The 14,846-nt window shown below is 48.4% G+C and overlaps 1 protein-coding gene across 1 annotated transcript in view; it reads left to right on the top strand.

Moving 5' to 3' along the window:
• Window positions 1–4,501, top strand: part of LOC144754214 (E3 ubiquitin-protein ligase TRIM39-like) — a 256,583-nt gene extending 252,082 nt beyond the window's left edge. The window contains exon 6 of the mRNA XM_078641799.1: window positions 3,318–4,501. Coding sequence (XP_078497925.1) covers window positions 3,318–3,826 — 509 coding nt within the window. The 3' untranslated portion in view covers window positions 3,827–4,501. The remainder of the gene's footprint in view (window positions 1–3,317) is intronic.
• The last annotated feature ends 10,345 nt before the right edge of the window (window positions 4,502–14,846 follow it).

Here is a 14,846-nt window from a genome sequence, read left to right as displayed (position 1 = left end):
TACATTCACATTACATACAAATAAACACAAAACACAAATCATACAATTCTTTTAAAATATAATCACACAATATTAAAAGGAACAAAAGTGGCAGTCAATTCAGGAGCCACAAATAGATGTAAGTTATTGTATTTTTATGTTTACTTATTATATTTTTCAGATATAATTTGTGGCTCCTGAAGAAGGCATTTTGTAAAAAATAATATAGTTTTATATGGAAATACATTTGTAAGTTTCTTTTTGCAACTACCCTTACTTTTGTTAGGATTATTTGAATTACGTATACAATTGTTTATCTCTGTGGAGGGTGGCATGCCAGGTGAGGGCCCAGCCAGCGCTGTGTACTCCAATCGATTGGGCACGCTTGGTCTGTTTAGGGATGACACTGCTTGGCCAGCCTTGTTATTTTCAAGCAAAGAGCTTCCACCCCTGCAGAGAGAGAAAATGTGGGCATGTAGAAGGCTGCCTCCACAACGTGCTGACCAGCATGGGGGTCTCCCCCCTCAGGTCCCTGCACTCCTGGGTGCAGGGATGGGGGCATGTTTCCCTTGCAGGGTAACCAAACCGTTGGACCCCCTTGCACAAGTCGCTGGGAGGCAAGTAGCCCTGGGAAGGAGCCTTCCGAGCACTGGCCTCAGAGTTCATGACTGTTCCTCTCACCATTGGACTGCCGTGTGACTGGGTCCTGCATCTGGTCGTTCCTGGCCATCTAGCAATTGGGTCGTCTTGGGCCATTTGGTTGCCTTGCTAAGCGACCAGGTGGCTGGGCAGCCAGCAAGCCGGCTGGGCTAACTCCATCTTTTGTCCTCTCCCCATGGTTCTGTATGCCCCCACTTTGTGGGGTCTTAATAGTCGAGGAAAATGGGCTGTCCAGTCAGAACTGCAGGGAGAGAATATGGCTTTGGTTTCTCCCTTTTTGGCACCCTGGGCTCCAAGAAGGTGGAAGGCACCCACCCAAGGCAGCACCCTGAGCCCACAGTATGGCGGTGACAGTACCCAGGGCAAGATGGCTGCAGGCCCAGGGAAGACATTCTTGCTCCTGTACTGAGTCTGGGGCAAAGAGCGAAGACCATCCTTGCATGAAGACCCAGCCCTGGGCCGCCGAGCTGGAACACGTGCCCGGGAGAGCTCTGAGAAGCACTCAGCAGATACCTGAGCCTGATCTTGAATGGCAGCAACTGCCTATGTCCCGCACCACCCAGGAGGTACCGTTGGTAGGCACTGTGCAAGGCTTAGCATTCTCCCAAGAACGAGCAGGGCCTGGCAAAGGGGAAGTGGCAGGCATGGTAAGCCCTCTCCTGCCTCCGGCAGGGAGGGAGGCAGTGGTCGCACCCTCGTTCAGTGTTTCGGCAGGGCCCAGGCTCCATGCACTGGCACTCCATGCCGCCAAGCGCGCAGTGGGAGAGATTGGGCTCCACGGTCACGGAGAGGGGGCCTTTCTGGGGAAGGCACAGACTGGACTCTGGTCAATCGGGCATTTTTGGGCCTCTTTGGCAACTGTGGGCTGCTTGGTTGGAAATGCCTGACCGTGTCCCCGGTGAGGGCTTCCGAGCCACCGGACGGGGCTCCCCAGGGTCAGTGAGCCTGCAGGCCTGGGTCTGCAACCCACCAGGACTGGATATTCCCTTCTCCGGCCCGCGGTGTTGTAAAGGTGATGCTGCCCCTGCATGGCCGGTTTTAAAGGATCAGAACACAGCCCCCAGGCCACCTTCTGGGCTGTGGGGTGGGCGCCCTGGTCAGGGGCTCTCCCTTCTAGTCCGACGTGTCACAAAAGGCCTGGGATGGAGGTCTTGCAGGCTTTCCCTTATTTGCTGGGTTCAAAAGCATGGAATGGGGCTAGGGCTCCGGGGTGGGAGCGCCCATCCTGCCAAGCGCCCGGGAAAACCTTGAAGGATCTACACATATGAGCCCTTGATGAATTAAGAATTTTGTCTACTTTACAGAAATGTATAGCTTTCCGGGATCCACCAATGTGTTTCACACCCAATTCTACCACTAACTGGAAGGAGGTTGAACACACAAAACAATTAGGAGATGTGTGCTATGTCCCATTAAAATGTCAAAACTGAAAGCTGGGAAGATAGTGATTTTAGCACCGCAAACCCTTTGTTGAAGCCATTTGCAGGGAATAAAAAAGAATGTTTCTTCTGCAGCAAAAACCCCAAATGTAGCCGGCCAATTCCTCGGTTCCCTCTGGGGAGGCAATCCACAAACCCTGGGTACTTTTAAAATCCCCAGAATGTTGAGAAAAAAGGACGCAAATTGGGCCTGGATACCTTATGTGGACAAAAAAGATTGGCGACCCCCAAGCGCGAACTACCCCAAATAGCCAAAAAAGGGTGTGGCATGGGGGGGGGGGGCTGGCAGTGAAGGGATTTACATGCACTGAAAAAAGGTTACATGAAAACACTGCAACTAATAATGCATAAATGGAAAACGGTCCTGTGTGAATGTACAAATCATAAGCAGTTTTTTTACATTTTTGTACAGATATTCATCATGTTTGCTTATAGTTTAAATGCCATAAAAAGCAACTGCTGGTATTCAGTACATTGAACCCTGATCGGAAATTGAGTGAGCCGCCAAAGCTGCGTCCATTCTATTTACTCCAATCTTAACAATCAAACATACTGACTCAAAAAGGTGCAAACTGTGCTTTGGACAGAATTGGGATTTACAATCTTTATAAATAATAGTAAGTAGTATGTGTATGGAGTAGTGTAGTATGTTTCATCAGTGGTGTTGTGTAGTATCCATCATATGTGTGGTAGTGTGGTGTAGTGTAGTATGTGGCATATTGTGTACTGCGTATGATTCATACGAGGTGTAGTGTAGTATACTTCACGCACTTTGTAGTGGGGTGTAGTGTATTTTCCTTCATGGTGTTGCAGTGTAGTATGGGTCATGTGTGGTGTGATGTAGTGTAGTTTGGTACATGTCTGGTTATAGTATGCTTCATGTGTGGTAGTGTGGAGTAGTATAGTTTGGTTCATGTGTGGTGTAGTGCTCTATGCCTCATGTGTGGTAGTGTGGTGTAGCATGCCTCATGTGTGGCAGTTTGGTGTAATGTAGCATGCTCATGGCACAGTGTAACGGTTAGTAGAATGTCATGACTATGTAATACAGTGTGCTGTTTGGTGTCGTGTGTGCTCTAGATGAATGCACAATTTAGTGTAGTGAGCAGTCTAGTGCCACGCTCTCTAGCACAGTGTGCTCCTTCCAGATGTGGTTTGAATTAATCATATAAAAACAGAAAACAGTAAATACAGCCTTTATTTGTGTCATTAAATCTCTAAATATGAATCTCTTCTCTGCAGTTATGGTGACTCTGGATCCTGGCACGGCTCATCCACAACTCATCCTGTCTGAGGGGCAGAGACGTGTGAGATGGACGGACACAGCACAGCCCCTGCCGGACACACCTAGGAGATTCACCTTCTACTGTGTGCTGGGGAGTGAGGGGTTCACCTCCGGCAGACATTACTGGGAGGTGCAGCTGCTGCAGGAGGGGGTAGTTTGGCATGTGGGGGTCGCAGCAGAGTCTGTGAACAGGAAGGGAGGCTTCACATGGTCACCTGAGGAGGGGGTCTGGGCTGTGCGGGGGGCAAAGGGTCAGTACTCGGCTCTCACCTCTCCTGAGACCCGTCTGTCCCCTCGTGAGAAGCCCCATAAGCTGGGGGTGTATCTGGACTACGAGGGAGGGCGGCTGTCCCTGTATAATGCTGACTCCAGGGAGCTTCTCTACACCTTCCTGCAGGCCCCTTTCACAAAGAGGCTCTACCCCTATTTCCTGCCTGGGAAAGGAGCAGAGCTGAGGCTGCTGTGAGAGCTGCAGAGACCTTCAGCCCCTCATCCCTCCCTCTCACCCCCTAGATCCCTCATCCCTCCCTCTCACACCCTACAGGGGAAGAGCAGAGCTGAGGCTGGTGTGAGAGCTGCAGGGAGCTTCAGACCCTCATCCCCCCTCCCGTCTGCAAAGGTAACAATGTGACCAGGAGCACAAGCAGAGACACTTTTAAATAATGAAACGCTCCCTAGTGGCAATTCTCTTGGGATGGACCCAGTAATTAGGATGTTTAGTTCAGCTTTGAAAGGCCCCTCTGCCTCTGCAGTCTGCATAGTGCCCCCATCAGGATTGTTCACATGGTGACAGAGATGGTGTCTCCCAGTAATAAGGCAGCCCTGTGACTTGTCAATGTTAATAAATTATTGACCCCGTTTTACTGCACTGACTAAAGTCCCACAGTTCCAAGCTCCTGCATGCTGCTGGGTTCCTTCAGGGTCCCTGTGACGTATGCATTGTTTAGCAATGGGGCTCTGTGCACAGTGTGCTGGGCCGGAGTCAGAGCCTGCTTTAGGAGAGTGCAACCAGTGCAGCCACACCTGGGCTGATCTGGAAGGCGCTGTGTTTAGAAATAACTTTAGGTTTTTAAAGCACCTACTGTTTCCTGGTGTGTCCACCAGGTTTCAGGCATCAATAAAAATGTTGAGATAATGCAGTTAATTAATGTTTCTGCTGGAGACTGATGGAAGTTTTGTCTAGTGGCAGTTTTGACTCATCATACCATTCTTACAGGTAACAGTTCTTGATGGGCACTGGAAGTAATTTGCAAAGTGATTACTGCTGCTGCACCTGTAACACTTAACACTCCTCTCTGTTGGACAGTTTGCTGCTCGTGCTTTCTTTACTTTTTACTTTGTACACTTCACTCTTCTCCTCTCCCTCCTGAATGCTAGCAACAACCTCTGTGTTGGGTTTCATTTCTTTTATACACTTGGCTCTGTGCTCTACTCATTTTGCAATCTCTACTGCTCCTCTTAAGTCATGTTTTTTAGCTAAGAGTTTTTCCTGAATGCGAGCAGTATTGGTGCAACGCACCAGTTGATCCCTTATGAGAGAATCAGTAAGATTGCCAAATTCGCACAACTGCTTGAGACCCCTCAATGCTGCAATGTAGTTATAGAATGATTCCTGTTTGCTTTGAACTCTATTGAAAAACTTATGACATTCCAAAACTACATTCACTTTATTGCCAAAATGTTTCTCTAACTTGCCCACGGTACATACAAAAACTTCCACTCCTTCCCCTACTTCCTCTTCCCCTTCTGGCAATGTCTCGTAAAATTTCCGTCCATGTACACCTAAATTATGGAGACGGATGTGCTGTTTGCGCACATGGCTAAAACGCTCACCCCCAATGGCTATGATATAAGACTCAAACAACTTCACCCACTCCTTCCAACATATTTCAGGCTCACCTATTTAATTCAAAAAGGAGGAAGGTTGGCTCATGCCTGCCGCCACCATGATGGTGGAAAAAGAGGAAAAGGGGTTACTATTTTGAAGGCAAAGCCAGAGGGGAAGGTAATGCCTTAAAAAGGATGCCGTTAAACAAATAGGATAACAGATGGATGGAGGCGAGGGCCCAGAGATGTATACCAAAAGTTAACCCAAGGCTTATGACAGCGTAGTCCTGAAAGTTATTGGGGTGAGGGGAAAGTCACCTGAAAGGATGAAGATCCAGAGATTCAGAACTGTGCTATCCAAAGGGTCGGATTCCTCTCCAAGTAAAATGGGAAGGGCCAGGAAACCAGGAGGAGGAAATTAATGTCCACAGGAACACAAGGAGGTAACAGACCTTAAACCTCGAGCCAGTACATAGTCACTCCTGAGAAACAGATACCATACCCTGAAATAGTCAACTGGACAGAAAGGCAGGGAAAATGGATTAAGTCGCTGTGCACATATAAAACAGGATTGGACTGCTGCCTTTATTACCTGTAGGGCATGTGCTCTCGGTGAACAGCATGCCGGGAGCAGTAGTCCCAAATAGTTCCCCTTCAGTGAGGTCCGTTTTTCAACACCATTCAAACTGTTCATCTTTATGCAATGTTTTTAGACCTCCAGTGGGCTCCAGGTTTAAAACGCCGCTTTCATTCGGTAGTCTCTTGTGCTGTTCACCGAGAGCACATGCCCTACGGGTAATAAAGGCAGCAGTCCAATCCTGTTTTCTTCAACATGCCCCGCCCCATGATTAAGGTGCAGGAGCACCGCAACGCGTACGGGATCACATTAGACTGGGCTTGAAATGCCGTTTTGCACAATAAAGGTTCAGTTGGAGTGCGTCTCTAAAGCTTGGGGGCTTTTCGAAGGATATATATATATATATATATGCATACATATGCTATAACTAAGTAGCGCATTCCTACTGTGCACGAATCCTAACCTACGTGTCAAGGGTTCAGGTGTATGTTTTGCCAAGAAACCCCCTTCTGGATGATCTAACCCCATTATCTGGTTGTGGGAGGGCAGGACGGATATACAGACGCGGAGGCTGAATATATTGTCTAACAGGGACTTCTTTATTGTGAGTTGACACAGACATAGGTTTAACTACAGGCTCTAGAGTTCCTTCTTTGGTAGGGGTCTTTTCCTTTCTTGAAAGGCTGGCTGAGGTGCTCAGTGTTGCTCTTCCCTCTTCAGTCTGATGACTAAGGTCTTGGGGCGTTGTGGGCTCCGTGGCGTTGGTGTTTCCCGGAGGGTACCGAGAGGAAAGAAATGGGAACCTGTCAGTATATCAGTCCTGACAATATCACCCTTTTTCCTACCCCGGTAGTGCTCAGAACTATGGTAGAAGGATGGTGAGGGATAGGGGGTATTTGAGGAAGGATTCAGGAACTGAAGTGAAGCCCAAGTGGAAATAACAGGATTGAAATATAATGCAAGAGTAGGTCATACGCCGATATTCTAAGATAAGTGTCTCTCAATACCGGTGCAGAATAGTAGTGCCAAGAATCACTCTCAAAGTACTTTATATCACGTAGTGCTCAGTGCTCAGTGCCCCCGAGTCATGCTGACATGTGCAGCCTTAATCTCGCAGCCGTAATCTTCCTCGTCAGTATTTAGACTCCTGCGCCGCCCCCTTACTTTACTTTCCCTCCCTCCACCCGCAAAAACGTTTGTACCGCCCGCCTCCCACAACACAACAACAGTACCTGCCGTAACTCTCCTGAGTCACGGCACGCTCTCCAGCCTCCTCCGGGGGACACCACCACTCCTCCGTCCAGCGGTCCTCTGTTTCCCCTGCCTCCTCGCTGTCAGGGACGCTGTCTTGACTCTCGGCGTGCAGCTCTAGCTCCCAGCTCCGAGTTTTGGCGTCCCTCGCGAGGTCAGCTTCTTCCGTCCTCTGCTCCGCCCTCACGACGATCCTTGACATTTCTTCCTGGTTGGCGTCTGTTTTCAGTGGTGCATCATCATCCGCTCCTCCCCTCCGTTTCCGTCCTTGCTGTGGAGAGAGACCAGAGGTGGGTGTCTCCTTCTGAGTTTTCAGCTGGACGCGATTATCTTGGCAGCGTCCCAGTAGTGCAGGGGATTCTGGGCAATGTAGTCCGGCCAAACGGGGAGTCCCGCCGGGTCCCCTCTCATATCCCCTTTCCCTTGCTGTCTTGATACTAGGGTTTCTCTCTTGAGGATACCTGGACAGAAAGTCTACGTTCCCTTGCTCAGACCCTTTTCGATGTTGTGTGCGGAATCTATAGGGTTGTAATGCCAGAAACCACCTTAATACTATGTCATTGTTTCCCTTATTTCGGGCTAACCAGTCTAAGGGTGCATAGTCAGTGAATAGGGTGAATTCTCTTCCTTCCAAGTAATATCTCAGGGTTTCAATGGCCCACTTCATGGCCAGAGCTTCTTTCTCGATGACTGCGTAATTCTGTTCCCTTGGGAACAACTTTCGACTAATGTACAAGATGGGTTGTTCCTGTCCTTGTCGAGTTACTTGAGAAAGCACCGCACCAACTCCTTGGTCCGAAGCGTCTGTTTGTAAGACAAAGGGTAGGGAATAGTCAGGGCTGGCTAACACTGTCTTAGATGTGAGCGATCCTTTCAGAGCCTGAAAAACTCTTAGGATGTCTGGTGTGGGATGCTTTAACCGTTCTTCTGCATTGGTTGCTTTTTGTAGTAGGTTGGTGAGGGGTGCTGCTATTTGAGAAAAATTGGGAATAAATCTCCGATAATACCCCAGAAGGCCTAGGAAGGCCCTAAGGTCTTCTTTTGTCTTAGGTAAGGGTATTTGGGAGATGGCGGCTAGTTTGGAATCTTAGGGCCTAATCATTCCTTCCCCTAACAAGTATCCCAGATACTTCACGGTTTGGGCTGCTAAGTGACTTTTCGTTGGGTTGATTTTTAGACCGTGGAGCCCTAATGTCTCAAAGACTTTCGACAGATGGTATAGATGCTGTTCCCATGTGTCACTATAGATGACTATATATGCTCCAGCGTATTCCTCATGCGGACGCAGGATGCAATTCATGGCTCTTTGGAAGGTCGCCGGAGCTCCATGTAACCCAAAAGGTAAGACCTTAAAGTGGTACAACCCATCGGGTGTAGAAAAAGCAGTTTTCTCTTTATCCTGTGGCCATAAAGGGATTTGCCAATACCCTTTACACAAGTCGAGGGTACTGATGTATTTGGCCCTCCCTATTTTCTCCACCATCTCGTCCACCCTAGGTAACGGATAGGTGTCATATTCAGAGATTTTGTTGTCTTCTCTGAAGTCGATGCAGAACCGGACCAAACCGTCTGGTTTCGGTACCAGGACTCTGGGCGAGTTCCATTTGCTAGTAGAAGGCTCTATAATGTCCATTTGCATCATCTTCTGTACTTCCTCGCGTATAGTGAGGCGACGTGCCTCCGGTGTACGATAGGGTCGAAGACGGACCTTTTTCCCTGCCGGTGTCCTAATGGCGTGTTCCACCAAGGTGGTCCTTCCTGGGGTCAAGGAAAATATTTCTCTGAGTGGCATAAGATCCTGGGTCAGTCTTTCTTTCAGAGGAAAAGGAAGGGCGGTATCTATGCATTGGACAAACAAGGGGACCTCTGGTTCGACCTTCGCAGTCGATGTTGGCACGGGTCCTTCCCATTTTTTCAACAAATTGACATGGTAGATTTGTGAGGTACCCCTAGCTGGGTCTAACTCTATACGATTGGTAACTGGGGTAACCTGTTCTGTAACTTTGTAGGGACCCTGCCATTGGCCCAGTAATTTGTGATCCGAGGAGGCCATCATCAATAGAACAGGATCACCTATCTCAAATTTTCTTTCTTTGGCTTTTTTATCATACTGTTTTTTCTGGGCGGATTGTGCTTCTTCCAGATTAATACGGACAATAGTCCGAATCTGTCCCAGATGGGTTTTAAGGTTGGACACATAATCCACTAAGGGTCTGGTATTATCTGGTTCACTCTCCCATTTCTCTTGGGCCATTTCCAATAAAGTTCTGGGTTGATGGCCATACAATAATTCAAAGGCGAATACCCTGTACTTTTTTGGGGTTTACAACAGATAGCAAACAGGGCCAAGGGCAACATATCCTCCCATTTCCTGGTCTCTAACTCTAACAGTTTTTTTAGGTGGTTTTAAGAGTGGCATTATATCGCTCCACCAACCCATCAGTCTGGGGGTGGTATGCTGCAGTTCTAATTTGGTGTATTCCTAATTGGGTACACACCTGTTTCATGACCTTAGATATGAAAGGAGTCCCCTGATCAGTCAGTATTTCTTTCGGGAATCCTACCCTTGAGAATATGGTTATCATAGCCTTAGCAATATTGATGGCATCGGGGCGACGTAGGGCAATAGCCTCAGGAAAACGTGTGGCATAGTCCACCAATACTAGGACATATCTACACCCACTCCTGGATGGCAACAATGGTCCTATTATGTCCATGCCTACCCTGTTGAACGGTTCTTCTATGACTGTAAGAGGACATAAGGGAGCACGGGGTGGTATGTACCTACTATGATGCTGGCATATGGGGCATTCCCTACAATATCTTTTGACTTGTTGGAAAATGCCGGGCCAATAGAAACGTTCCATGATTTGTTTTTCTGTTTTCTCTGGCCCAAAGTGTCCCCCTAATAGATGGCTGTGGGCCAAAAACAATACTTTCTCTCTAAAGGGCATAGGTATTAATAGCTGTGGGGTTTGATTAGGGTTTCCTTTCCTATAGAGTAACCCATTTTTTATAAAGAAATAAGGACCTACATGAAGGGGGTCTTCGTGGTCTAGGGCGTTTTTCCAAGCTTCCTGCAATACCGGATCTTCTCTTTGGGTGGCACGGAAGCTTCTGTCGGTTACCCATGGTTCTCTTCAGGTATAGCAGGAAGGACATTAGGTGTCTTTCCTTTCTCTGCTCTTCTCTGTTTTCGACTTTTCCTGGGTTTTGATACAGGCCATTCCGGTTTTTCTTCTCCAGAAAAAGGCGCCTCAGCCCACCAGTCTTCACCTTTTTGGGTGTCATGTGCTATCATTTGGGGGAGATGTGGATAGTCATTTCCCAATATGACTTTTTCAGGTAGATTAGGGATGAGACCCACCTTCAGTGAAGTACCAGGATCATTGTCATGTTGGATTCGTACCTGAGTAGTCTGGTATTGTTTAACATCCCATGCACACACCGAATGGCAACCATTCCATCACTGGGACCGATCCAGGGTTCAAAATCTTGAGGACGAACTACACTCTGTCGACACCCCGTATCGGCTAACGCCAGTGTTGACTGTCCATTGACCTTTACTTCACAATGATATGGTGGGAGTGGATCTCCGGAGGATGAACAGTAATAGTTATTGGTTAACCCTATTTCCATTGGCTCCTCTTTCTGTGGACAAGAACCTGGCAATGTGTCCTGGTCCCCCACAATGGAAGCACTGGGGCCCAAGATTCGGGGGTCGGAATGCTGGTGTATGGGTGATTCCTCCTGGGAAAAGAGTTACAGGTTCTGGCTTTTTGGGGATAGGGACTCGGGGAGGCCTATGACTTCCTGTTCCACTGGTCTTCCAGGGGGTATCATCTCTTCCTTTTTGGATTTCCTGGGCCCGGTTGTAGGCTCTAGCTATTTCTACAGCAGTTTCTAATGTCAGGTGGGCCTGTTGTCTGACCCTCTTCTGGATCGGGGGATGAAGGGAGGCCAGATACTGTTCCAAATAGATCTTGGACATAATACCGTCTTTATCGGTAGTGGCTGGTTTTAACCAACGATCAGTCATGTCCTTTACCCTGAAATACAGGGCACGGGGTGTTTCCTGAGGTCCTTCTCTGATCTGTCGTAGTTTTATCCTATAGGATTCATCATCCACACCCAACCTTTCCATGATGCATCGTTTGATGTAACCGTAGGGTACAGTCCCTTGTATGGTGGCTGCCTGGTAGGCGGCTTGTAAATCCCCTGATAGGAGAGGGCCCAAATATTGACCCCACTTATCTGCCGGCCAAGCTGCTGCTGCGGCTATGCGTTCAAAGTTATTAAAGAAGTCCGGATCTTCCCCACTTACATACTTCTGCAATACCATAGAGGGTAGGGTAGTGGGTCCTCTTTGATTCCCCAGGATTTCGGCCAATTTATCCATAACGGCACCATGCGTTTGACTTTGTCCAGATATAGCCTTCTGAGTCTTCTCTCGGTCTTCCTCTACTACGTGTAGGAATCTCTCCATTACTTGGCCCAAGCGTTCCTGGTGGTCAGCCATTTTTGTAAGGGCAGCCTCCATGTCTCCGCCGTATCCCACTTCTGACACCACTTGTGGGAGGGCAGGACGGATATACAGACGCGGAGGCAGAATATATTGTCGAACAGGGACTTCTTTATTGTCAGTTGACACAGACTTAGGTTTAACTACAGGCTCTAGAGTTCCTTCTTCGGTAGAGGTCTTCTCCTTTCTTGAAGGGCTGGCTGAGGTGCTCAGCGTTGCTCTTCCCTCTTCAGTCTGATGACTAAGTTCTTGGGGCGTTGTGGGCTCCGTGGCGTTGGTGTTTCCCGGAGGGTACCGAGAGGAAAGAAATGGGAACCCGTCAGTATATCAGTCCTGACAATATCACCCATTTTTCCTACACCCGGTAGTGCTCAGAACTATGGTAGAAGGATGGTGAGGGATAGGGGGGTATTTGAGGAAGTATTCAGGAACTGAAGTGCAGCCCAAGTGGAAATAACAGGATTGAAGTATAGTGCAAGAGTAGGTCATACGTTGATATTCTAAGATAAGTGTCTCTCAGTACCGGTGCAGCATAGTAGTGCCAAGTACTTTATATCACGTAGTGCTCAGTGCTCAGCGCCCCCGAGTCATGCTGACATGTGCAGCCTTAAACGTGCAGCCCTAATCTCACAGCCGTAATCTTCCTCATCAGCATTTAGGCTCCTGCGCCGCCCCCTTACTTTACTTTCTCCCTCCACCCGCAACAACTTTTTTACCGCCCGCCTCCCACAACACAACAACAGTAACCCGTTCTGGTTTCACTCACCGGACCCGCCGTAACTCTCCTGAGTCACGGCACACTCTCCAGCCTCCTCCGGGGGACACCACCACTCCTCCGTCCAGCGGTCCTCGGTTTCCCCCGCCTCCTTGCTGTCAGGAACGCTGTCTTGACTCTCGGCGTGCAGCTCCGGCTCCCAGCTCCGAGTTTCGGCGTCCCTCGCGTGGTCAGCTTCTTCTGTCCTCTGCTCCGCCCTCACGACGATCCTTGACGTTTCTTCCTGGTTGGAGTCTGTTTTCACTGGTGCCTCGTCATCCACTCCTCCCCTCTGTTTCCGTCCTTGCTGTGGAGAGAGACCAGAGGTGGGTGTCTCCTTCCGAGTTTTCAGCTGGACGCGATTATCTCGGCAGCGTCCCAGTAGTGCAGGGGATTCTGGGCAATGTAGTCCATCCAAACGGGGAGTCCCGCCGGGTCCCCTCTCACATTGGTGGGTAAGATTGCAAGACCGTATTGGTCGTGCACTGGATACCCCTCAAGGAGATGCCAGTCAGCTGCTAGATGAAAGCTTTGGCATGCAGGGACCCCTTGAAGTCAGTAGAAGTGTCTCCTGAGATTATATCCGGAAACAAAAGATTTTATATAGAAAAAAGTATCCTTGCCTTTAGCCGAGATTGTGGTCAGGTTGCCATTGTTTGTTTTTGCAGATAGGACCATACGGATGCAACAACAAACACATTTGTGTCACGCACATAAGAGCCTTGTCCCTAATGCCAAGGCAGTATGATAATGTGCCCACGAAGTGTTCCATGTCAACAAAGTTTCCAAGAAACCTGGCCAAGAGGCACACATTTGCATTTTGTTGAGTTATTGCCATATCTCATCATAGACAGCATGTAAAAAGCTCTTTTGACATGGTTTCCGAGGACCTTACAAAAAGTCCAAGTCATCAGGAAAAAGGGACAAGTGCTGTTGTACTTGTGACAGTGTCGAGGTTTCTAGCCAATCAAGGCACAACTTCCCAATGAATGACTGACTGAAACAGACCTATAGAGTTCAAACAAATGTTGAATGGCGTCAAGACACTAATAGCAGATTAGTCTTCGGAGGGGGAAAAATAAGAAGGAGCTAACTGTTGTCCATTACAGAGTGAACAGCCAGGTCTTTAAGGCTATTGAAAGGGGAAGCGAGTTCCACAGTTTGGATGCAGCCACCAAAAAAGTCCTACCTCACCATCTTAATTTCCTATACCTAGGAATAATTAGGAGATGTTTACCGGAAGATCGCAACTGTCTAGAGAGAATGCAACATTGGAATAGATTCTTGAGTTGTTTAGGGCCTCTGTTGTCAAGGGCATTATGACCATGCAAAGAGCCTTGTAAGTAATTTGCTTGTTCATAGGTGTTGGAGAGCTGTGATTCACTGGTTTTTCGACTTTAGTCTGGCTGTGGCCCTGCTAATCAGGACCACAACCTAGCTGTTCTCGCTCTAAATTGATACCATGTACTTTAGGTACATACAAGATTGGTTACTGGGTCACCCTTGTGAACCCCTGTATATGGTACCTTAGGTACCCAGGGCATAGGTGCACCCTAGGCCTACCAGGGGCTGCAGCATGTTTTGTGCCACCCCTGGTTAGCCTTCCAAACTGACACCACAGGTCTGCCATTGCAGCCTGGGTAAGGTGGTGTGATATATATATATACATATATATATATGGCGGATGCGCTGGCACACATTTAATAAAAAGCACTTCTGCACCAGCAATTGAAGGGTCTACTCCTCGTCATTTGGACAATCGGCAGCACCAGCTTGCAGTGTGGCAATTTCTCTGATATATATATATATGTATACCTATATACCTATAAGTCATTCCTATGGCAGGCCTTGGCAATCCTGGAGGCAGAGTGCTTGGTCTGGTGTGCGAGGGTGCCCTAGCATGAGCTGAGCCCCTCTGCAGCTTTCGGAACCATCTCCTTATACCTGTTCTATGATATAGCCATACCATATACTCTTAAGTGCATTATAATCCTCGCGGTTAATGCTAACTTTGGTTTGGCTATATCAAAACATGTTGTGTAAGGTTTCAAACACTTTGGAATACCCCCTCCCCCCCCCCCCCAAATTCTGGCAGCGGGGGTAGCATTCCACCCTTCTAGAGGGAGAAGACATGTAGTTACTGGTAAACCCGTTAAAGTTAAACAGAGCCTCAGCATCACAAAATGGATGCTGCTGCCACAGACACGAGTCTGCCCTTCTGCTGCTGGACGAAACTCCAACAGGGGAGGCCTGGACAATAGGTTTCCTGTCCAGGGAGGTGCTAGCATCTCCCCATACAGGCTTTAGTGTATTGGGGCCGGGTGGGTTGCATTCAGTGAATGCTTTTCAGACACCGCCTGAGGCACACTAGGTGCTCCATGCATTTCCCAGTTCAAACCGGTTGCTGGGGTGCTGGGGCACTGGTGCGAAACTGGACAAAGGGGGAGGGGTGTAACCACCCCCTCCCCAGGTCCTCCCATAGGTGGGACCCTAGAGTTAGTCCAACCCCTAAACTTACTATAAGTATAGGATCCCATCCCTAGGACTTTGGATTA

This window comes from Lissotriton helveticus, chromosome 5_1, assembly GCF_964261635.1.
Source record: "Lissotriton helveticus chromosome 5_1, aLisHel1.1, whole genome shotgun sequence".
NCBI lineage: Eukaryota > Metazoa > Chordata > Amphibia > Caudata > Salamandridae > Lissotriton > Lissotriton helveticus.
Note: the sequence above shows the minus strand (reverse complement) of the source record. Positions and strands in the feature narration are given on the sequence as shown.